Source organism: Tamandua tetradactyla, chromosome 9, assembly GCF_023851605.1.
Source record: "Tamandua tetradactyla isolate mTamTet1 chromosome 9, mTamTet1.pri, whole genome shotgun sequence".
Classification (NCBI taxonomy): domain Eukaryota; kingdom Metazoa; phylum Chordata; class Mammalia; order Pilosa; family Myrmecophagidae; genus Tamandua; species Tamandua tetradactyla.
Window position 1 is genome coordinate 93,619,495 of NC_135335.1, and position 25,195 is coordinate 93,644,689.

At 35.0% G+C, this 25,195-nt stretch overlaps 1 protein-coding gene across 1 annotated transcript in view; it reads right to left on the bottom strand.

Moving 5' to 3' along the window:
* Window positions 1-11,302: 11,302 nt before the first annotated feature.
* The window catches only part of C9H5orf34 (chromosome 9 C5orf34 homolog), a 36,547-nt gene continuing 22,654 nt past the window's right edge, over window positions 11,303-25,195 (bottom strand). The window contains exons 8-14 of the mRNA XM_077117101.1: window positions 21,867-21,958; window positions 20,881-20,950; window positions 19,717-19,884; window positions 17,512-17,606; window positions 16,147-16,245; window positions 12,305-12,345; window positions 11,303-11,493 (exon numbers count right to left, since the gene is read on the bottom strand). Coding sequence (XP_076973216.1) covers window positions 11,303-11,493; window positions 12,305-12,345; window positions 16,147-16,245; window positions 17,512-17,606; window positions 19,717-19,884; window positions 20,881-20,950; window positions 21,867-21,958 — 756 coding nt within the window. The remainder of the gene's footprint in view (window positions 11,494-12,304; window positions 12,346-16,146; window positions 16,246-17,511; window positions 17,607-19,716; window positions 19,885-20,880; window positions 20,951-21,866; window positions 21,959-25,195) is intronic.

The window sequence follows — 25,195 nt, forward strand, 5'->3', positions numbered from 1 at the left end:
CAGAACAAAAAGACAAACTACAGAGACTGAAAGAAAATATTTGCAAATCTGATACATGAAAAAGGACTTGCATCCAGAATATATATAGAATTCTCAAAATGCAATGATGGAAAAACTAACAATCCAATCAAACATAGGCAAATGATTTGAACAGACCCTTCACCAAATATAAGCACATAAGATATTCAATATCATTAATTATTAGGGAAATGCAAATTAAAACCACAAAATAACAAAACATACTTACTAAATGGTTAAAATTAAAGACTGATCATACAAAGTGTAAGTGAGGATGTGGAGCTACTGAGACTCTCATTCAAGCTGGCAGGAATTTAAAATGGTACAATCACTTTGGAAAAACAGCACTGCAGTTTCTCAATAAGTTGAACATAGTGCTACATATAACCTAGTCATCCCACCCTGGCTTTATTTAAGAGAAATGAAAGCATATATCTACATAAAGACTTGTACATGAATTTCACAGCATCTTTATTTGCATTAGCTCCAAAATGAAAACAGCCCAGATGTTCATTAGCAAGTTAGTAAAAGGTAGGATAAAGTAAATAAAAATAAATAAGCGATACATACAAGGATAAATCTCAAAATAATTATACTAAAGGAAAGATGACAAAAAAGAGTACATAGTGTATGATTCCATTGATAAAAATTTATAGAAAATGCAAACTAATCTATAATGATAGGAAGAAGATCAGGTTTGCCTAGGGATGGGGTGGGGGGGGCAGAAAGAACTATAGCAGAGCATAAGGGAACTTTTGAGGACATATATGTTAATTATCTGGGTTGTAGGGAGTGTTTCATGTGTATATATAGGTCAAAATTCATCAAATTGTATATTTTAAACATGAACAGCTTATTACATGCTAATTATACCTCAAAAAAGATGCAAAAAAGTTAAGAAAATATTCTCTATATAGCAGGCTTTCATGAAAAAGGAGCAATCTGAAAACAAGAAGGAGATTATGGAGAAAAACCTGACTGTCCAATTAAAAAGTCAATAAAAGCAATGTATAGTAGAATGAATGCTTTATAAAATAAAACTGGTAAATAAGAACACTTTCAAAGAATTTTCCCAAAGCTTAGGGGGTAAGAGAAAGGACAAAATTGGGCATTGAAAGAAAAAATACTTTACAAAAACAGAGAAAAGGTCAGTGTGTTGGTGGCTCAGTGGTAGAATTCTTGCCTGCCATGCCAGAGACCCGGGTCGACTCCTGATACCTGGCCATGTGAAAAAAAAAAAAACACAAAGGAAATATCTTTAGAGTTTCCAGACCCACCCCACTACCACCACCACACACAAAAAAAGGTTATATATTTTAAGAGAACGCAATTGAAATTAATCCTAAATGTCAGATTACTGTGGGGCCACATTTACAGAGCTCTGAGAGAAAAAGGATTATGACTGTAGTATTCTAAACACAACTAAACTATGGCACATACATGAAGACTGAATTTTAAAGAGTCTTGCTTTAGAGATTATAGCAAAATTTACAATTCCTAGGGGGAAAAAATCAAGAAGCAGAACTTCTAAATCTCTGGGGGGAGGGGAGGAAAGAATAAAGAAAATTTGATTAATAAAGCAAGGGAGGAAAGGAAAAAAAGAAGAAAACTTAAATAAAAAAAGCAATAGGGACAAAGCACATTAAATGCTACAACAAATGTGAACGTGTTAAATATTTCTATAAAATAGAGGCAAACACAATCAGATTGATACATAAGGAACACCACCAAGTTACCATTTATAAGAAAACACCTAAAACAAAAAGTCTCAGTATGATAGAAAATTAAAAGATGGGAAAATATCCATCTGAAAATACCAATGAAACAAAGCAGCAGTGCAATATTAATGTCAAGTGCAATAGAATTCAAAGCAAAAAAGATTAAATGGGACTAAAGGAATAAAATACTCAATAGTAAAGTTATAAAAGGTATGAGATCCTCAAATGCCAAACAACATAGAAGTAAAATATATAATTTAAATTAAGTAGTAAAAAAAAGGTACAGATAATTTGAGTAGAATAATTATAAATTTGATTTTATACACAGGCCTAGAACTTTGTACACTTCAAAAAAATGCATGTTTTTTCTAATGTCCATGGGTCTTTTATAAAAATTAACCACATATTTACTTAGCTGAGAAAAACTTCGATAAAATCTTAAAAATGAAAATTTTTGGAACAAATTCTCTGACCACAATGTAATATAATTCCTCACAATCTAACAAGTGAAAAAAAAGTTCACAACTGTATATTTAGCTCCAGGATGCTAAACATGATTTATGGTGGGGTATGTAATACTTTTTAAAGAGTCTAATTTCTTGAAGACGACTGTATAAAGATAAAACTTCTATAATGTGACCATGTGTGATGGTGAAAACCCTGTGTCTGATGCCCCTTTTATACAGGGTATGGACAGATGAGTAAAAATATATGGATAAAAAATAAATATTGGGGGGATAAGGGATAAAATAAATTGGGGAGATGGAAATACTAGTGGTCAATAAGAGGGAGGGGTAAGGGATATGGATATATGAGTTTTTTCATTTTTTCTTTTTTTTTTCCTGGAGTGATGCAAATGTTCTAAACAACGATCATGGTGCTGATGATACACAACTATGTGATGATATTGTGAGCCAATGATTGTACACCATGTATAGACTGTATGTGTGTGAAGATTTTTCAATAAAAATATTTTTAAAAAGAGTCTAAACACTTGCCTTTTTTCAAGTGGTCTATTCTGTAAACCTTTCAGGAACAAAAACAAAAACTCAGAACAGGGACTCTGTCTTTTCACTATTATTTCTTCAGCACATAGTAGGTGCTCAATAAATATTTGTTGAATGAACAAATGAAAAATTATCATTTGTTACTTCGTTATTATAAGATATTGTACACTAAATGTGAAGAAGGAATTTAATAAAGAATTTAATAGGATGTAACATCATTCCTGGGAATCTGCATTTTAAGCAAGTCTGTACCTAGGTAATTCTTAGTAGAGAATGAGCGCAAACATTTAGAGTAATAGTTTACCACACACCAACAGGATGAAAACACAAAGACAATCTTAAACATTTATAACATTGTTCTGGTAGTTCTAATCAAAGTAATAAGGCCAAAAATTTTAGAAATCAAGTATATAATTACCTTATCAGGAAGAAAAAGATAATTACATTTTTTTGCAGGTGAAATGACTGCCTATGCAAGACAATTAAATTAAAATTATTAAAATTTAGGTTCTAAAAGGTGGCTAATTCAAGACAAATACTACAATAATCTTTCCAGCATACAAGCAATGATCATAAGAAAAAAGATGGGAAAATAAGCATTCATAACAGTAACAAAAACTCAAAATACCAAGGGATAAACTAAACAGGATATGAATACACAAAAATTTGTTAAATGAATTAGACCTCTGGTGACTGTATACTATGCCATTTGGCTAAATTGGAACTACCTTTCCAAGCCTTCCATTCCTGTGTAGTTCTGAGTAGTGTTGGCTACAGCAGACATTTTGCAAGAGATCTGGAAGGCAGAAGTGAGGCAGCAGCCATATTTTTTACACTCTAAAGGGCAGTGTAAAGTACCAGCCACTTTGGTGGCTTGCACGTGCTGCTGATCTGCTAATTCACCTTGTTGGCATAGGACCATGGCTGGACCTACAGCTCATTCAGCAATCATCAGATCTTCCTACAGTTTCTCTGAATCTTGGGTGCACGCGTGCAGCTCCATGGTTGAGAGCCAGCCTCCCCTGCAGGTGACTCACAGCATCAGAATTGAAGACAATGAGGCCGACACAGATTCTATCTTATCCTCAAGGGCTTCCATTTGTCCTTGCCCTCTTCCACATCCAGTTTCCCTTCTAACCGCCATTCTAGCCAATCTGTAGCAACTATGGGCCAATGACAGATTCAGAGGCAACAGCCTGAACATATGGTTCTTCCAGCTCTTATATAATTCCTACTGTTTTATAAGGTCTAACCCCTAAAATAAATTCCTTATTCTTTATCACACAAAGTATTCTGCTTTCATTGATTGAATTGAACTATGCCAGACTGTTCTATCACATAAGAAAACAATACTGATGGTGCTATTTCCTCAAATCAATGCATAAATTTTAATGCAATCCTAATCAGAATCATAAAGGGATTATCTTTTAGGGAAAATAATTCTAAATTTCATTTGCAAGAGTAAATGCTGATAAACCTTTGAAAAAGCAGAGTAATATGAATATTGAAAGATGACTATAAAGTCCAGAAATAGATCAAGTATGTATATAGGGGTTAGAGGTGGAATAATGTGTTAATAATTCCAAATTGGTAGAAGAATGATATATTATTGAACCTAGATCCTGCTATCAGTTCAGGTTCTTAACTGCGTGGAATGGAAAATACTCCAGCAAATATATGCAAAAAAAATCCCAAACTTATTGAAAAGATATTGGGCGTCCAAGATATGTATCAAGAATATCAGCCCAAAGCAGACACTGAGCCCCGGTCTGTACTGCCCAAACGCCTTCAACCAAGAGATTACCACTGGCATTGCTGCCTTGTCTTCTGGCACCATAAAAATATTCTGGCACTGTCTGCTTGTTTATAAGACTAGTTCTAAACACAAAATTCATACTGGAGGAGGATAGTGTCTGATTGGCTAAGTCTATGTCACATGCCCATAACCTATCTGCAAGGGAGGTTGGAAATGACAGCATTTGGCTTTTTCAGTATATATATTAAAAAGTGGGTTCTATCTTCCCTCAAGACTCATTAGAACAGGAATTCCCCCAATATAGTATACTGAACAGGAAAAGACCAGTCCACACTGGTAATCAGCCTGTTAGAAAAGTCTCTGTTGCTAAAGTAGTACTGGAAAGAGTCAATAATCAGATGAAACCAGAGTCAGAGCATCTGCTTTCAGCCTGTGCAATAGTTTTATATAAACAACTTAAAATTTTAAAATATTATATTCACATGGATTAGAGATTTGCAATATAGGCCATTTCACTGGTTAAATTAAGAAAGGAGAATTAATTTGGCTGACTAGCTACTTAGGAAATTTCCATAGTTAGATACCATATGTAATCAACTTGGCTAACAAGCTTGGGATATTTAAATGAATTTGTAAACATACTTCTATACAATCAAGCTAGATACACTTTAAGAGAAGGGACTCTATTTTTTTAAAAAACTGATACACAGGACTTTATAAAAATATAAAAATTTTGCATGCGAAAGTTAAAGATAAATAAATGGAAGTGTTTTAGTTTGCTAAAGCTACCAGAATGCAATATACCAGAAATGGAATGGCTTTTAAAAAGGGAATTTATTAAGTTACAAGTTTATAGTTCTAAGGCTGTGAAAATGTCCAAATTAAGGCACCTTCACTCAAGAAAGGTTGATGCAGTCTGGAACACCTCTATCAGCTGGGAATGCACATGGTGGCATCTGCTGATTCCTTGTTCTTGGGGGCTGCTGCTTTCAGACTGTTTCCTGTGGGGGTTCCTCATTTGCCTTCTCCAGGACTGGGTTTCATCTGTTGGCCTCCCTTGGCTTTTTTCAGGTGTGGCTTGCTTAACATCTCACACGAGAAGCACTAGATGACTTCTGCTGGGCCCTGCAATCTCCAAACATCTGGGTCTTTGTGTTGGCTCTGTCACCTCTGATTTCCAAGCATCCACATCTGAAGTTTCTCCAAAGTGTTTCCCCTTTTAAAGGATTCCAGTAAACTAACCAAGACCTACCTTGAATAGGGTGGTGTCACAACTCCGTTTAATCAAAAGACCACACCCGTAACTGGGAAACATGGAAACAATCCAGTGCAAGTTTCCCACCCTAAACAATAGGTCTGGTCCCACAAGATTGGATCAGGATTAAAACACGGTTTTTCTGGGCTACATAATAGTTTCAAACTGGCACAGGAAGGAAATTTGGAACACTCTGACAAAGAAAGGTTAGTAGCCCTACTTTATTAAGGGCTGTTAAAATTAATGAGAAGAAAAAAATCAATATCTCAATAATTAAGTGGATAATGGATACAAAAAGGCAATTTGGATAAGGAAAAAAATACAAACGGGTCAAAAAATTTATGAAAATATTCAGCTAAATTAGTAACCAATCTCAAACAAGAGATTTCAACATAAGATTGACAAAAGATTACTAATTCTCTCTCTTAGTAGCAGTGGAGAAATGATCATTCCAGTACACTGTTAGCAGGAATATAAATTGTTATGACCTTTCTAGGGGACAATATGGAAATAACCCATAATTATACAAACAAAACCCATAAAAATGCACAAACATTATTGACTCAGAACTTCCAGTTGGAGGAATTTATCTCAATTAAATAGCTGAGAAAAGCTTAAGAAGCTTAAATTGATGTTCAGCACAGCCTTGTTTACACTAAGGAAAAAACAGAAAAAATATATATGTCCAAAGTATAGGACTAGTGAAATAAAAGTTCACAAAATATTATGCAGTTATTAAAAATACTTATTCCCATATTTAGTGACAGGGGAAGATGTTCAATAGATATTAAACTTTAAAAAGCAGCCTGAAATTTTACATTTTTGTCAAAATTTGTACATATTCTTTAAAGTCTGGAAGGCTATTCACTTGGTTTGTCTGTCATTAATGAGCTTACATGTGATCTTTATTTTTTTTTCCTTTGATTTAAAAAAAATTTCAGTGTCTTACTATTATATCTATAAAATCAGTAAGGCTATTTTGAAAAGTTAAAGCCAGCAATTTCTCATTAAGGGGCAAAAAGAGCTTGGTTGTCAATAATATTAAAAAGTGGCGATATAAAAGCACAGTTAAATAACCGGACCATGATATTATAGGCAGACTTTTAAAGGTTTAATAAAAAAAAAACAAACATGCAAAATATAATATATATACTATATAGATTTGACTAGTGCAGTTCCTAATATAACTTATGTGGACAGCTTAATTGAACACCATAAGTACATGGACCTAGGGCATAAGATTTTGTAGGTTTGTCCAGAGTGATGCCCCCAATAAATCCCAGAGTGATTTGAACAGTGAGTAAAAAAGTATTTGCGAAGTCCCCTTGGGAGATGGTGAGAAAGGGGGAAAATTCAACTTCTCCAAGTGGAGAATTCTTGATATTCTCACAAGCAGTGGGGACAACCAAAGCAATAGGCTGAGTTTCCAATCTTGGGGTTTGTTCATATGAAACTTAACCCTACAAAGGATAGGTCAAGCCTACTTAAAATTAGGCCTAAGAGTCACCCCCAAGAGAACCTCTTTTGTTGCTCAGATGTGGCCTCTCTCTCTCTCTCAGCCAATACAATAAGCAAACTCACCACCCTCCCCTTGTCTACGTGGGACATGACTCCCAGGGGTATGGACCTTCCTGGCAACATGGGACAGAAATCCTAGAATGAGCTGAGACTCAGCATCAAGGGATTGAGAAAGCCTTCTCGATCAAAAGGGGGAAGGGTGAAATGAGACAAAGTAAAGTGTCACTGGCTGAGAGATTACAGAGTCGAGAGGTTATCCTGGAGGTTATTCTTACACATTATATAGATAACTCTTTTTCATGGAAGTTGTATTAGAGAGGCTAGAGGGAAGTGACTGAAAATGTAGAGCTGTGTTCCAGTGGCCATGTTTCTTGAGGATGATTGCATAATGATATAGTTTTCACAATGTGACTGTGTGATTGTGAAAACCTTGTGTCTGATGCTTCCATTATCTACCTTATCCACAGACAAGTAAAACATATGGAATAAAAATAAATAATAGGGGGAACAAATGTTAAAATAAATTTATATTGAAATGCTAGTGATCAATGAAAACCCAAGGTGAAAGCACCTCTGAAATCCGAAAACTGCTCTTATGCTTTATAAATAGTGCTCTTCATCAAGCAGTAAACCTGTGTGAACTTAACATATACAATGTCCTTAAGGCTATAAATACCAAAAGCAGATGCCAAATCTGATGCAACTAACTTGCAAAGAAAGGAAATACAAATCTTGCTCACTTAAACTGAAACTTTATAGCTACCTGATCCCTGCACACAAAATGCTTAGTTTCTATGACCAATATGCATGACATATAATCTGAATTTCAGCATGCTTTAAGTAGCAGCAAATTCCCAATCATTTTTGGTTAAAATAGTGAGATACAACGATTTTTTATATTTAGGAAAAATGGGACAAGAAACCCCGGCGTCTGCAGAGACGAGACCATGTCACATTTAAACTTATAATACTCAAACCTGCGGGCAAACGGTGCGGAGAAAGTCGCGTATGCCTGTTAAGGATGGCACCAGGCTCTCTACCAGCAAGCGCACAGGCACAAACCCCTCACCCCGGCCCCAACCCCGCCTCCCCCATCCTGGGCCAGGTTAAAGCAACAGGCGCGGAGCCTAGGCAAGGGCCGGATACCTATGGGATCTAGAAGGTGAGGCCAAGCCGGGGGAGCGCCTGGTTCTCTTCAGATCCCGGGGCCACCGGACAGTGACGCCCCGCGGGTCATGCACACTTCGCTAGCTCTGCTGGTATCTCGCGCGCCTGCCATCCCTGCACGCCCTCCCCACACGAACTCGGACCATTCAGCCTTCAGACTCCGGTATCCCCGCCTCCGGCCTTCTACCTCATGACGCAGCTTCGCGGCGTCCGTTCCGGCCCCTTCCCGTGCAGGACCCCGGCAGCAGCTCAGCGTCTCCCATCTACTGTTCGCTAAACCGAAACCAACTGTTCGGACCGCAGCCCCGCCCCTCTCCCACTCTACTACGGCCGGCACCATAGAGACACCGGCCACCGGCCAGAACGGCTCCAGCCCGCTACGTCCGCTGGAGGACGCCGGGATACTAGCTTTACTCCGAGCCCTGAGGTGCCGATACTTGAACACTCTGGTGGAGTGAGTGGATACTTTGAGTTTTTCCCTTGCCCTCCTCCACCAAAAGGAGACTTTGGAACGACGGGTGGAAAGTGAAAAGTATCTTGGCTTCTTTCTGTCAAACCTGAGGATTCTTTTCTCGGCTTAATTGGCGTGATGCCATAGACGTAGCCGCCGCCATCCCCACGAAACTCCCAAGTGGCGGCTGGGAAGTTGGGACGCACAGCCCTTATTCCCAGATGCTTAAGCTAGGAGATCGAAGATTTGAAGATATTTCCGACTTCCTTCAATAGCTCTTCAGAGTGGGCGTCAGAGGGAGTTTACACCCGACTTTGGCCCACGCGACTGTGCGAGCCTGACGCACTTCTGTAGGGCTCCAGCGTCTTGGGGATTTCTTGACAATTGTTTTTTGCCACCATGCGGCGGATGTTGAGGGCTATTCTTTGTGTACAGCAGCGATAAGGCTAGAACGTTTAACAATGACTGCTAATTGCTCAGGAGTCGCTGCATAGAGTAGTTTGATCCTGATTAACAAGATGCACCAATTGGGATTCAGGCCAGGGCCCTTTCCCATTCTCTCTGCCTTGGAGTGGTGGGTGCAGACATGTAACTTGACATTTGGTTGTAAAATACTGGTCCACATGCACCAATTAATTGGGATTCAGGCCAGGGCCCTTTCCCATTCTCTCTGCCTTGGAGTGGTGGGTGCAGACATGTAACTTGACATTTGGCTGTAAAATACTGACCCACGAGAAGAGGCCTAAAGAAGGGACATTCCTTCTCCTTCCTACCTACCGTTATCTCAGAATAAGTTAGACGGAAAGCATGGGCAGAAGCGGATTATATTAATTTTATAATTGACAGAGACCACAGAAAATTGCAATCTTCAGTACCAAGCCAACTTCAAAGCCACTCGCAGGATCTCAAAATGTGGCTCAGTTTCTTAGTCATCGACATTTTCATGATCTGTCCATTTCTGATATTTAGCCAATGGACAGGAGTCTACTGGGGGCCAGGGTAGGGTTATTCACCTTTAAAACCAAACAACTTAAAAAATAATTTAAAATATCCTGGGATTTCACCAAATGTATTAACCAGTATGAAGTGCTTTTAGTCTTGGGGATATATAGGAAGAGAACAAATTTTGTGAATGCAGTAACAATTTGGTATTGCCTTTATGGCAGTGTGGTATGTCTTTTAGCCTAAGTCTTCTAGAGCTACTGAGGAACAAAAAAAGATTGTTGTTTAGTGTGCAACTAAAACAGAAGAACAAAATTGTTATGAATTCTTTCCTCTGCACTTCTGTTGAGCTGGTCTGCTGCCTAAAGGCGCTTATTTCGTTTATACAACATATACAGAGTGCTCTCAGTATATCGGGCATTATGTAACTTGGTAAAGAGGCTTTGGTACAAAGTGACTTTATGGCACTCAAGTTATAGTGGGGGATGTGGCCATAAAGAAGCAAACAAGCTATGTTTTAAGTGCTATAAAAGAAATAAATAGGGTGACCTGATAGAGAATAACTGGGAAAGGTCAACTTTAGGTAAGGCAGTCAGGGAGGCCCCTCTGAGTTGGTATTTATGCTGAAACCTGAAGGGGGAACATTGTGCCCCTTTAAAGTGCTGCCACCATTACTCCAAACCTATATTCCACTTGCTTTTCTACTTTTCTCCTATTTCCCTTGTTGCTTTTCCCCTTGTATTTGAAGAGGCTGGTCTTTTATAGAAATCAGAAATTAATTTGAACATTAATTGTATATAGTATAATTTTAAGTCCTTATAGCTGTGTGGCTCTGCTGTTCTCTAATAGACAAGACTGTAATATATAATGCTTTGGCAAGTCCATTTGTCTTTTAGTTTCACATACTTTGAAGCAAAAATGTTTTCTTATATTCAAGTGAAATGAAAATACCTGATCCTTGAGTCAGTTCAGACAAAATTAAGTCTTTGCTGAGTGCTCAATTCTAAGTTTGAGGCAATATTGCCTAGATGAGGTTTTTTCTCCTTTTAAAAAATATCAAACAATGCTTCAAGTCTAAATAGCAAATAATCATATGCACAATTATTCATATTTTTTAAGATAAAAACAAAAACTTGCAGATTAATAGCCAATGTTCCACAAGATGAAAACATGAATGATACTGATGAATGTTCACATGATGAAAACAAAAATATAATTCTAATTTTGTTCTAAATCTGAAAGAATTAAATGAAATCATTCCATACTTTCAAAATAGTTATTTATTAATAAAATGCATTAGAAATATATATTTTAAAGTTTACAAATTGGGTAAAATACTTCCAAAGTTAAATGTCAGTTTTCATACAATTATATAGAAGCAAAATATACAAGTCTTAGCTTACCAGTAGTTCTTTTAATACCAGCTACTTGAAGCAGAATCCTTAAGCCTTAATAATATAATTCCATGTTTTACTTTTTCGAGTTTGAAAGAAGACTGTCAATATCCTGAAGGATTTCCGAGGTTTTTTCCAATGCTACTGATACTGTCTTTTTATCAATTTCTGCCCAGATTTCTGAAAATCTTGGTTTGCAATGATCAGAAGACTGTTCATTTTTCTTTTTAGAAATCTGGGGCAGGATACCACTATTCTCCAATAACGCTAAATTACTTGGTTAAGGAGCTTTAACTCACATTTTGTGCTATGCAAGTATTTTTATTTTCAGAAAGTCTGTTCTTTTATTAAAACATTTCTCAACTGGGAGAGGAATCCTCTTGGAGTCATAATATTTTAGAGTTGGAACTTAAGAGCTCAAGTTCATCCCTTATAGAAGAGGAAACTGGTTAGAATATAAGAGTAGAAGAAGGACGAGTGTGTATGGGGTATGTGTTTGTTGGGATGAAGGCTTGCTTGTGGGGAGGAAATAGAAGAATTAAAATCTCAGTAACATTTCTTTAAGTGAATATGTGATATGGGAATAAAAGGGGAAAAAAGTAGGGATGATGACATTGTAAACAACTTGTATATTATTTTTTAATGCAAAAAAAAAAAAACCTGTTCTCTATGGGAAAGCATTTTTGTCATTGGATTAAGATTATAGAAAAATCAGAGGATAAAATAAATTCAGATGAAGGGAATGGGAACCTATGGAACAAAGTGTTTTCATAAGAAAAAGAAGTCAGAGGTAGGTCTAAATAGTTCTAATTCAAACTGTAATTTTTATATAAGTAAGAAAGTTTCCAAAGACCTTAACCCTAGTTTACTGTTCTTTGTCCAATTTAAACCCAAAGGAAGATGTGTTAACATGATGTACCTTCTGTAGACAAAGTACATTTTAAAATATCTGTGCTTATTCAGTAATGCTCAGCAAGATATAAGTATGGGTTCATGTTCATAAGGTACAGTATCATGAATTAGCCTAGAATGAAAAGGGAATTGTTATACAGGACAATAAATTCTGTTTAAAGGATACAGTTAAACTTCTGTATCTTTTCAAGCTCCGAAGCAACAAACCTGTGCAAGAAAAAAATAAGATAAATTTAAGTTCCTGCAAGTTGTTTGATTCTTTGGTATCCATAAAATTTCAAGTAAGCATATTTGATTCTTTTTCATAAAAGACAGAATTTTAAACAAAAGCTTAAATGTTAAGAGCTCTCTTTGTATTAGCTTTATTTAGCAGCAAATCAGTTTGCTGCAGTTGTTAATTATTAAGTTCTTTTAATGAGTAAAGCAGGTTTATAAAAGTCCCCATCCTCAAGGACTTTGTAATCAAGTACTGATGTTTCAAAGTGGGCCCGGTCCCGCTACAACTTCTTAGTACTAACCTGGCATAGCCTCTAGGTTCCTCCCCAAAGTTTACAAACTTTGGTGAGAAAAAAATCCCCTCACTTTTATGAAAGGAATCTCTCCTTCCTTAAATTCCTATGGCATGATTCATATATTAATTAGTCATACACTTACTTGAAATTTTTTCTCTGTTGCTTTTAAAAAATGTATTATGGTAACATCTAGAAACATAACATTTCCCATTTTAACCAGTGCAAGTACATAATTCAGTGGTGCTAATTACATTCACAATGTTGTGCTACCACCAGAAATGTTTTCTCTTGAACAATGATTTAACTTTCTGATATTTCTATCTAGATTGTCTTTCTCAGAAGAAAGGATCTTTTCTTAGTCTGCACTCTACACATGGAATAAGACCTCATTTATATGGAACTCTTAGGGAGTGAATGATTTTGGAAAGCCAAGTTTTTACATAGTTGAGTTAGGTGTCAGAACAACTATTTTTTATTAAATTCCTTCTGGAATAATCTACTCATTTCACTGTTTTCTTAAGCACAGGATCAGAAACATTCTCACCTTGACTCAGGTTTAACATTATGAACATTAAGCTCTTATGTCCCACAGAAACAGATATTGGGGTAACTGCTATTAAATACAGGGTACAATGTATAAAATGACAGTAGAACCTTTACTGTGTGTTTTATCCTTTTCTTCATTGAGCTAGAATGAAATATGAGTAGTGGCATACAAGTACAAATAGTGTAGCTTGACTAGCTCTCTGCAAAATCTCTATTTAAGACACAAGAAAACTTGTGACTGTTCATGAAAGGTATGTGGACTTGTCTGCTTTACTATAAGGGATGATATGCACCTCAGCTTGCACTCTTCTTTCTTGTATTGTACTTACGGATGGAGAAGGAAAGAGATATTTTACCATTTTAAGCATCGGTGGTAAAGAACCTGGATATGATTTATCCAAAGGCTGCTGATTCTTCATTACTGCAAAACACCTTTTTTTACTCAAGACACATTTTTTCTATTGTTACACATGGTAGTAACTTTGATGCTATTGCTTACATGATGGATCAACTTATCATGAAATTTATTCTATATTATTATTTTTTAAAACTAATACCCCTATTAAAAAGTTGAATCAGTAAGATAATAATGGAGGATGAGGTGGAAAAAAATACTGAAGTATGGTTTAAGTAGCTGTTATTGTATAATCTTTCCTTCTTTGACAAAAAAAAAAAAGTCATGTTGGAGATATTATACTTTTGGAGCTATTACAAGTGCCAAATCTCCTCTGTTTCCATTTTCAGTTCCTTTAGCTTATCTCTCTGCTGCAACCCATAGCTGCTATCAACAATCTGCACTCACACATTTTTAGTATGTCTAAACAGTTATCCTCTGCTTAGCTTTCTGATGAAAAGGCATTTTACAAACATTGCTAAGTAATGGTGAAATAACCAATTTTATAGCCATGTACAACTGCCCTTTCTTCACAACTATGTTGCTAGGTGCTCGGGCAACTTTTGTGCTCCCAAACAAGCTGTAGCTGAAGAATAAGGAATCTGGAAAATGGGATCTTTAGATACCTGAGATAATCAATGAACACCTACTAATTTGATTTGCATGTCTTTCTCTTAGTAGCTAAGGAAAAGGGTAAGAATCACCTTAATGTTTATAATTTTTTGCACCATGCTATGCTAGGTCACCTCACAACTTAATTAAAGCCTAAATTGTTCCTGATATTCTTTTCCAATATATTCAGATTATAACGTCAATGATACTAACCTTCCTAATGACCTTTGTTCCCATTCCTTTTTTTCACTTAGGAACTTTTAATTCCATTAATTCTAATAAATGATTACAATACCCATTTCTGTCCATCAAGACACACTACACCCTAACAGACAGTGTTTGCTCCATAAGGCCTATCTCCTCATTATCTTCATGGGCCAAAATATACTTTTTACTTCTGCCATTGCTTCCTGCCTAAAATTTATTTGCGCTAAATATTCCTTTAAAGCCCAGAACTAGTCCTTTGCACACAGAAAGGCACATAGGAGGGACTAAAAAAACTTTTAGGGGAAACATTTTGGAGACAGTTCAGAGTCAACACGAAACCCAGATGTTGGAGATTCAGAAAGGAAATGCCCCCCTGCCCCAAGCTATCTGAAACCAAAAGCCAGAGGACTAGTAGATGTCAGCCATGTGCCTTCCCAGCTGACAGAGGTGTTCTGGACCCATTGGCCTTTGTTGAGTCAAGGTATCTTTCCCTGGATGCCTTAGTTTGGACATTTTTATGGTCTTGGAACTTCAGACTTGTAGCTAAATAAATTCCCTTTATAAGAGCCATCCCATGTCTAGTATATTGCATTCTGGAAGCTTTAGCAAACCACTACAGAAAGTAATTTGGGAGGATGTAGAATGATGGAAATTTTTAAAAACTGACTTTTTATGAAAACATAAGACAACATAATGTTAGTAATCATTTATTCTTGCAGTATTACTAAAAATTAAAAAATTCCTTTATATTTTTCCATAAAATTTTCATTTGAATTCATCACTAAAAAGTCACAACCATTTTGATGTGACGTTTTCAAGTAAAGTTTTCTGACTTTCAAGAGGAATACATAATAATTAAATGTCTGATTAAAAATAAATTATTTTCAAGCTTAAGCTATCAAAAACATTATAGGAGTGTGCTGGTTTGAAATGATGTATGTACCCTAGAAAAGCCGTGTTTTAACCCTAATCCCATTTTGTAAAGGCAGCCATTTCTTCTAATCCCTATTCAATACTTATGCTTGAAACTGTAATTAGATCATCTCCCCGGAGATGTGATTTAATCAAGAGTGGTTGTTAAGCTGGATTAGGTGACGACATGTCTCCACTCATTCGGGTAGGGCTTGATTAGTTAATGGAATCCTATAAAAGAAGAAACATTTTGGAGAATGCAAGAGATTCAGAGAGAGCAGAGAAGAATGACATAGCCACGAGAAGCAGAGAGTCCATTAAACAGCGACCTTTGGAGATGAAGAAGGAAAATGCCTCCTGGGGAGCTTCACGAAACAGGAAGCCAGGAGAGAAAGCTAGCAGATGATGCTGTGTTCAGCATGTGCTTTTCCACCTGAGAGAGAGAGAAGCCCCAACTATGTTTGCCATGTGCCTTCTCACTTGAGAGAGAAACCCTGAACTTCATCAACCTTCTTGAACCAAGGTATCTTTCCATGGATGCCTCTGATTGGACATTTCTATAGACTTACTTTAACTGGGACATTATCTCAGTCTTAGAACTGTAAACTAGCAACTTATTAAATTCCCCTTTTTAAAAGCCATTCTGTTTCTGGTATATTACATTCCAGCAGCTAGCAAACTAGAACAAAGAGTTACATATATTTAATTAAAATGAAAAGAAAGTTTTCTTGGGAAAAGAATCCCAGGGTTGACCAATTGACACTTTAATTTTTAAGCAATCATTGTCTCTGCTACCAAGATTAAGGTTAAAAGAAATATAAATACCAGTTTTCTTCAATAATAGAAGATGAAGGAAGTGTGGGCATCTCTCTCAGAATAGTCTGGGTCAGTGTTCTGCACCATGATATTAATGTTGTCACATATCTAGATTGAATACATTCAAATAAATATTTGAAAAGTGAGGTCATTTATAAAAATATTCAAAAATGGAAACATAAGACAATTTTGGGAAAAAAGATAAAGGAAAAATTTTTAACATGATGCATTTGATAGGGAATCTTCCAAATCTTTTTCACTTAACATAGAAAAGACATGTTTTTCCCCATTACTTATCAAAATTAAAATGATTTACCCATATACATGATTAATAAATATGACATTTAAGAATCAAAACAAAGGTCAGACTAAGTAAGCATTTATTTATGAAAATTTAAACCAGAACTCATTATTGCATAATTAGGTGTGTGTGAATATACCAAACAAATATCAAGTTCAATAAAATGAATGATCTGAAGTGACTGGCTGAAACAAATAGTAATTTTTACTAAAGACAGTATTTCTGAGACAAATTATTCAAAATAGCAACAAATGTTGAAGCATGAAGATAAAGTGATAAAATCCATCAAAACAATTCAGAGGTAAAACAATTCTCATGTGAATACTCTCAAGTAAAATTGCTAAAATTTCTAGAATATCACAAGTAGAATTACTATAATTAATAACAAATTACACAGGCCAAAACAGAAAAAGCATGTTAATAATCTCCATCTAAAAAATAATCATCAGCTACTTTTCTTTTCCCATTTGATAGAAATATACAAATTTAGTTATTTGTGGTAGCAAATCTTACTTCAAATGCGTTAGGGGATTAGTTAATTTGTTAACACGGTGGACCACAATTCAACCTCCATGGCAAGCCAGTTATGTTTATAACTCATTTCATTTTGAAAAATCACTTGAATACAAATGAAATGATTAAAGCAGACGTGATCTATTTGGTTATGTAAGATGCCTATACAGCTGTAAACTCTGAAATCTGCTGAAATGATTTCATTCACATTATCCACATGGAAAAACTAAAAGTATATAGCCTGGCCCTATCTCATATATACCATTTCCATATCAAACAAACAAACAAACAAACAAACAAACAAACAAACAAACAAAAAAAGTATATAGCATTTAAACAGTACGGATAATATGCTTCCTCTCTATTAAAAGTAAAAGTTATTTACTAACATGAAAATAATTTTAAAAATATCTTTTCAGGGCGGGCCACAGTGGCTCAGCAGGTAAGAGTGCTTGCCTGCCATGCCCAAGGACCTGGGTTCGATTCCCGGTGCCTGCCCATGTAAAAAAATAATAATAATAAAATAAATAAATAAATAAAATAAAATATCTTTTCAGTACCTTTTATATGGTTCAGGGTGTTCAATTAGAATTAATTTATCTTGTCCATCAGGAAAAGTTACTTTACACCAACCTAAGTTGAGACCTTGATTTACCTTAAGGAGCAAGGAGGAAAGGTAAGTTATATTCTACAAGTGAAAGAAAATCTTCTAACTTAATTATCAATTTTAAAAGATAAGATGTAAATGATTCATTAAAAATTTATTTTGGGTGATGGAAAAGTTTTGATAATGCATGGTGGTGATGGTAGTACAAAACTGTGAATATAATTAACACCACTGAACTGTATGTTTGAAAGTGGTTAAAATGGGAAATTTTAGGTTATATCTGTGTTAGCAGAATAAATGTTTTTTAAAAACCATAGAACTGTACAACACCAAGAGTGAACCCTAATGTAAACTATGGACTATAATTAATGTATAATTATAATAATACTGTTTCATCAGTCGTAACAAAGGTAACCATACTAATGCAAAATATTAAGGAAAACTATGAGGGTGAATATATGGCAATTGTACTTTTAGCATAATTTTTCTATAAATCTACAACTGCTCTAATAAAAAATTAAAGAAATGCACACTACTGCTTGTTAATTTAAAAGTTATATTTTACACAGGATATAGAATTATATTTATAACCACCACTCATATAATTATAAAAGAGGATAAAATTAGTAGTCCTCCAGATAATTAAAATGTATTAGCAAAGTCCCTTGAGGGACAGGAAGAAAAATATGGAACTATTAAACTAAACCCCACCTGGGAAATCCCTGATGCTTTCTCTAACATTAGGGACTCCCAAGTTAATAGGCCAAGCCCTTGATTTTTTAAAAAATATTTTTATTGACAAATCTTCACACATACAGTCTGTATATCATGGCTCACAATATCATTTCAGAATTGTGTATTCATCACCATGATCATTTTTTAGAACATTTGTAGCATTCCAGAAAAAGAAATAAAAAAGAAAAAACTCAGACATTCTATACCCCCTCCCTCTCATTCACCACTACTATTTCCATCTACCCAATTTATCTGACCCCTTATCACTCTTATTTATTTTTTGTGCATATTTTTTAATTCATCTGTCCATATATATCCTGGATAAAAGGAGCATCAGACACAAGGTTTTCAAAATCACACAGTCACTTTGAAAAGTTATGTATCTTTATACAATCGTCTTCAAGAATCAAGGTTACTGGAACACAATTCAACAGTTTAACGTATCTCCCTCCAACCATTCCAATACACAGTAAACTAAAAAAGGATATATATAATGCATAAGAATAACCTCTAGGATAACCTCTTGACTCTGTTTGAAATCTCTCAGCCACTGAATCTTTGTCTCATTTCTTTCTTCCCCCTTTTGGTTAATAAGGCTTTCTCAATCCCATGATGCCAAGTTCCGAAGCTATTCTGGGGGTTACTCTTATACAAGCTTCAGCTAGATATAGCTAATCGCCATGGTATGCCAAGCCCCAACAGTATTCCTGAAACTTTAAAGAATACCAGGGCTTTATCTGAGGTTCTGTAAAAGTTTCACTTCCAATGTTTGTTTTTCAGAAACTTAAAACATCCAGATTATTCCTATACCAAATAAACCCTGAAACACAGAGGCACCAGTTTCTCTAAGAATATCAATTATTTGCATCCCTCTACCCTATAAGTTTGACACCCTTTTTCAATATCAAGAAGTTAGAATGGTCATCGTCCAAATATCCTGGAAGGCTGGGAGAGGGATCAAATGAGAGCAGGAGTTGCAACAGAGAAGATAGGATTTAACAAATGATCGTGGCTACTGAATCAATACATTGAAATTTCTTGTTAGTCTCTAGTGTATTAGAACAGCTAGAAGGAAATACCTGAAACTGTAGTAGAACTGTAACCCATACTATAACTACTTATTAAACTGTACTTTGAAATTTATTACTTTTCTGCATAAATGTTATATTTCACAATAAAAAATATTTAAAAAAGAATGACTAGGAAAAAATATTAGACTTCTTTATAATGAGATATATTTATAAGAATGACTATTGTCACACAATACTGATTTTTGCTAAGGAAATGTAATGAGACTAGTAAAGCCTCTTGACAGACTTTACACTTCAAAAAATAAATTGAAATAGTGTGGTACTTTATTTTCTCTGTTCTGCTTTCTACAGATAAACAATAAAAAATAGATTTCAGTGTGAAGTATACTCACCTGTCTCTTTTCAGTGAAAGAACTGAAATTCCAATTTAGAGTTAGAGTAATGCCATCTAAAAAGATAGCATGAACTTTATCATCAGAGTATGCAAGAAATCTTCCCACACTGGGAATGAAAGATTCTCTCAAAAGCAAAGGCAATATATGGTTATTTATCCCAGGTACCTAAATCCAAGTAAATAAAAATAGCAGGAAATACAGTTATCCACTAACAAGATTTAAATGAATATTAGTGAGCGCTGATTAGATTCTTATTCTGAAGTTTAATACTGTAGAATCCTTAGCTATGTTTTAACTTTTCCATAAGTAGATACCCAAAACTGTTTATTTAGAAGCAGAGTAACTTCTCATGTTTGCAAAATCACTATTCTTGCTTTGAACTTTATATATAACATGATAAAAATTAGTAATTATAACTACATATAGGTTTGTAATTAGTATAGATGTAAAAATATCAAAGTCAGAGAATCACTTCCTCAAGAGCAACATTAATTAAAGAATTTACTTTTACAATTATAAAATTGTAGAATACTGTAATGATTTATAATGACTATATATTTTATATGCTACAAACCCAGTCAACTCCCCTGCCCTTTCCTTCCCATTAAAAAACATGAAACAAAAACAGTTTGTTGTTCACAAAGCATGGCTCTCCTCAACTCAAATATTCAGGAGATAAGAAGAAAAACCCTTTAGGAAAAATATTTAGAATTTTAGGAAATAAAAACTCTTCTTATTGAATAATATAATGACTACTGTTTTCTCTTTGCTTTTAGCAATTACAAATGATGATTATATCTCAGAATGGTCTAATTTACCTTGAGATGAATTAAACATTACCTCACTATGCCTACTATGCTTTTCATTATTCCCATAATTTTCTTTGAAACTTTGCCATAATAACATATTTTTAAGAAAAGTCTATAAAGAATAATGAAGTTTATTTTTGAATTTTTTGTATAAAGAACATTTCCTGAAAAAAAAAAAAGATAATTGAAGTCTGATTTTTTAGTGTTCATCTACTAGGTGAGCATTTTTCTGAATAATAAAATATTAGTGTCACAAAGAGTTTCCTACATAATCTAGATAAAGACAGATTGAACTTAGAAATATGTATACAATTTTAAAAATTATCTTGTTTTTGAAATAATTTTAACATACCATTTTCCAGCAGCATATATGATAGTTATGGCTTAATGAAAGCTTTATCTTGGCACAATGTTGAAGAATTCTGTGAACATGAAAAATACTACTTAAACATTTGCAAATAATGATATTTTCCAGTTCTAGAAACCCATTCTCAATACCATACAACATTTTAGATGGAAAGTAACACATTTCTACTGGAATGTATCCTGACCTCTTTTCTCTCAAAAATTCCTAAACCCCTAAGGGAACTATTGTTGCTTACCTTTGTGTTAATCTTATCTAGTTAAGATTATTCTCCTAAATTTTAGCAAAGAAATGACTTCAAATGGAGAGAATTTTCTGGTGTTTCCTTTCAAGAAGTGATAAATTCAGAGCCTGAAAAGTTTATCATGGCCTGAAAGTGGTAGGGATAGGAATGAACTCTCCCTAGGAAATTAAGTTATAATTCTGCTCCTTCAAATCTATGCTGCAAGTTACTTGTAAATAAATTATTAAAACGAATAATTTAGTTCTGCAATCCATTTTCATTCCTTTGGGTGTCACAGAATAATTAAGAGGAATAAAAACATATGAACCAAAGTACAAAACTACATTTCTGTATACTTTCAGAAATCTACATTACTCTGAGGATAGTAGTATGAAAATTTCAAATGTATCATTAAAGCTCCAACTTGATTCCAAAGACCAGTAACAATGCCACACTAATGCAGAGAAAAGGCACTTATTTACTATCAGCATTTGCTCTCCATTTATAAGTGTTTCTTCATATTTATCTTTAAATTTCAAAGCCAGAAATACTCCTATAGCTGATACAGAGATTCTCATTTCATAAATAATGGAAATTGAGACCCAAAATTGTTGACTGATTTTACCAAACATTATCTGGTAATATTTCCATTTATACTAACCAATTCTTAATCTTATTCCTAATCATGAGAATATGTATCAAGGTTTTCAGACATGTTAATGCTTGACTCAGTTGAATGCAAAGAATTTACCTGGTTGCCTGTTTAATTAGAGAACATACAGAGAATGGACTTCCTGGTCTATCTGGAGGAAGGTTATTTACTGAGTAAGTTTTCTCTTCTCTCTGAAAATTAGTTTAAAATGAAAAAATCTCATTAGTAATTAATTTTGGCCATTACTACTTAGCTATTTTTTTCCTGAAATATACATTTGTATAGTGACAAGGCAAGCTGTTAATTTAACTTAATCTAAAGCCCATAAAACCTGTGTATATGTTTAAAGGTATTTTATGATGTTTTTCCATTTTCCAATTTTTTTCAAGTGTAGGAGTCCTCTTATTCATTCAATGTTACATTGTAATAGCCCATAACTTACTGCTCAATTTGAATCTTGGAAATACTTAAATTAACATAATAACCAAACTAATTTTCCTGCATATTAGCAAGTATCTTAATCACATAAGTCCCCTTTTCTGTTCAGACAAAAGAACTGGCTATAAAAATTTTTTTAAAGCTATTTTATTGGAATGAATACATCCTTTTGTTACTTTTTATTAATGGAAGAACTATTGCTACAGTTTGTGGAAGACTATTATTTACAGGCTCATATTCTTGAGTTTTTTTTCTTAATTGTCATTATTTGGTTATTCCTTCTGACTTTCCTCTTTCTCACTCTTTAATGCTTGTGTTTCCCAGGGCTCTGACTATGGCCTTCTTCTTTTCTGACTTCCTAATTCCTTCAGAGGGAGTTCCAACGGGGTGCAGCAAGCTATGTTTATAATAAATACCATAATAGCAACAGCTAACATTTATTGAATGGATACTATGTGTTAGGCATTCTGCTATGCACTTTACATGGGTTATCTCCTCAAATAATTCTGAGAAATAAGAGCTATTAACATTTATTTTTTAGATGAGGAAACTGAGGCTGAGTGCTAAATAGCAAAGATCTGATTTGCATCGCAAGAGTGATACCCCAGCCTATACACTTTACCATCAGTGAAAGAAGATGGATTTCAAAATCGGACAAATATGGATTCAAATCACAAGTTTGCCCTTACTAATTATAATGCTGGCCATCTTATATAACCTTTTGTAAGTCTGAGGACTAAATGATATAATTTATATATAAAACACTTGGAACAAAAATTAGTATATAATAGGTGTTCAATAAATGGTCTCTCCTTTTCTACCTTGGGCTGTAGACATCAATATTTAAATCCCTAATTGGACTTCTCCCCTGGATATTCCAAAGAGATTTCAACTTTAACATATCAAAAATGGAACCATTTTCACTTCAGAATCCGTACTTTTCCCTTTCCTATTTCCCCACCTCTTGTATGACATTGGTCACCAATCTCTTCTCACTATCAGCCACTTAGGACCCCCTCCAACACCTCCCTTTTCCTGGCCAATTCCTATTCTTCCTTTACTCTCAGGAAAGCCGCCACTGAGTCCCATAGACTAGGTGAAGTCTCCTAGTTATATCCACAAGCACACTACCCTCTGCTACGGCCTTGTGGTTTTCATCACAATTTCAAATACTGTTCTACTGAATGTGTTTCTTCCCTGCTGGAATACAGCTTCATGAAAGTAGGGGGTCTACTTTCTGTTTTGCTTACTTTGTGTCCCCAATATTCATTAGCACAGTGCTTAAGCACACAGTAGGCACTCGAAGGATTTACTAAATAATGCATTTTACTTATTTAGTGTCTTTCTCTAGTAAATATTGAGTTCCCTGAAGATTCTTGTCTTCTTCACTGCTCTGTTTCATCAATTCTAAAATGACTGTTTCACAATTTAACCTCTCTGGAATCTGATTGAATCTTACAATTAAGAGTGTCTTACAAATACTCGGGTAGGTGGAATTGAGACACAGCTGAATTTAAATCTTCTGATGACACCTCCTAATGAGAGCAAAAAGCAGCCTTATTAAATTCAGTAAAATTTTGGTGTGATACAGTGCCTTGCACCATCATTCATTAGTTTATTCAACAATTTGGCATTATCTTCAACACTTTCTTCCTCATCCCCAATATCCAAACAGTCATCCATGCTGCCTCCTTTTTATTTCTTGCATCCATTCCCATCTTTCCATTCTCATTACCACTACCTGGCCTCAAGAACTTTCCCCTAAACTACATAAAGGTCTTCTAGCTGGTTCTACAGTTTGAATTTTTATCCTCATCCAGCGCATCTTCCTATGAAATGATCTAAGAAAATTCTGATTATGTCACTTTCCTACTTAAAATTCTTCAATGACTCTCCAAATAAAAGTTTCTCATGTCCCATTTATGAACTGACCCAACTTAGTGATCTAGTCTCATCTCTGGACATTCTCTCCACCAACATTCTATCTATGCACTAGCTTACTGAACTTCAGCATTTTCAGTTCTTTCAACACTCCACACTTACATAAGGCTTGTGACTCCAGAGTCATTAGGTGCCATTCATTCACTTTTCTTAGCACTAGCAATAACAGTGTGTTGAACAAAAACAGAGCTTACCTCTAGGAGGGATGACAATTAGTAAACAAACAGATCAATAAGAAACTGTCATGTAGTATTAAGTGTGCCATGGTTAGGTTCATGTGTCAACTTGGCCAGGAGGTGATACCTGTTTGTCTGGTTGGGCAAGTGCTGGCCTGTCTGGTTTGCTATGAAGACATTTCATAGAATTAAATCATGATCATGTCAGCTGCATCCACACCTGATTCCATTTGTAATTAAGCCAAAGGTGAGTGTCTTCTGCAATGAATGATTCTGCTTCTCTAGAGAACCCTGACCAATACAAAGTGCTTTGAAGAAAAAGGAAGAGGGTAGGTATCATGATAGGGAGTGTCCTGGTTAGCTTCTTTTATTTGGATAGTCAGGGAGTCTCCCTGAGGAAGCAACATTTAAATAGAAATCTGAATGACAAGAAGCCAGCCAAACAGAGTTGAGCAAGTATGTTGTATCATTTGCCATTTGTTCTTCCTACGTCCATCCTTCTTTTACTTAAGTACTCCTCTTGCATTATACATCCTAGCCTAGTCATCTCCAGAAGGCTTTTCTGGAACCTTCAAAGTTGGGTCAGAATAATAATTAGCACTAGTGCCCGACACCTTTTGAGTAAAACTTATGTAACAGGAAGACGTGCGTAAAACTTACGTAACAGGAAGACGTGTTACACGTATCTTGTAGTTTTGTCAAACCTCTGACATACAGCAATGTGAATATGCATACCTATTCTATTTGACTGTTTTACTTGATTGTGTCATGGTATATGTGGTATGATATTTGAGATTTATGTAACAATAAATTGAGGGTAGAGGGGATAGTGGGAAGTATAAATGGAATAAGGTGGGTGATAAGAACATAGCA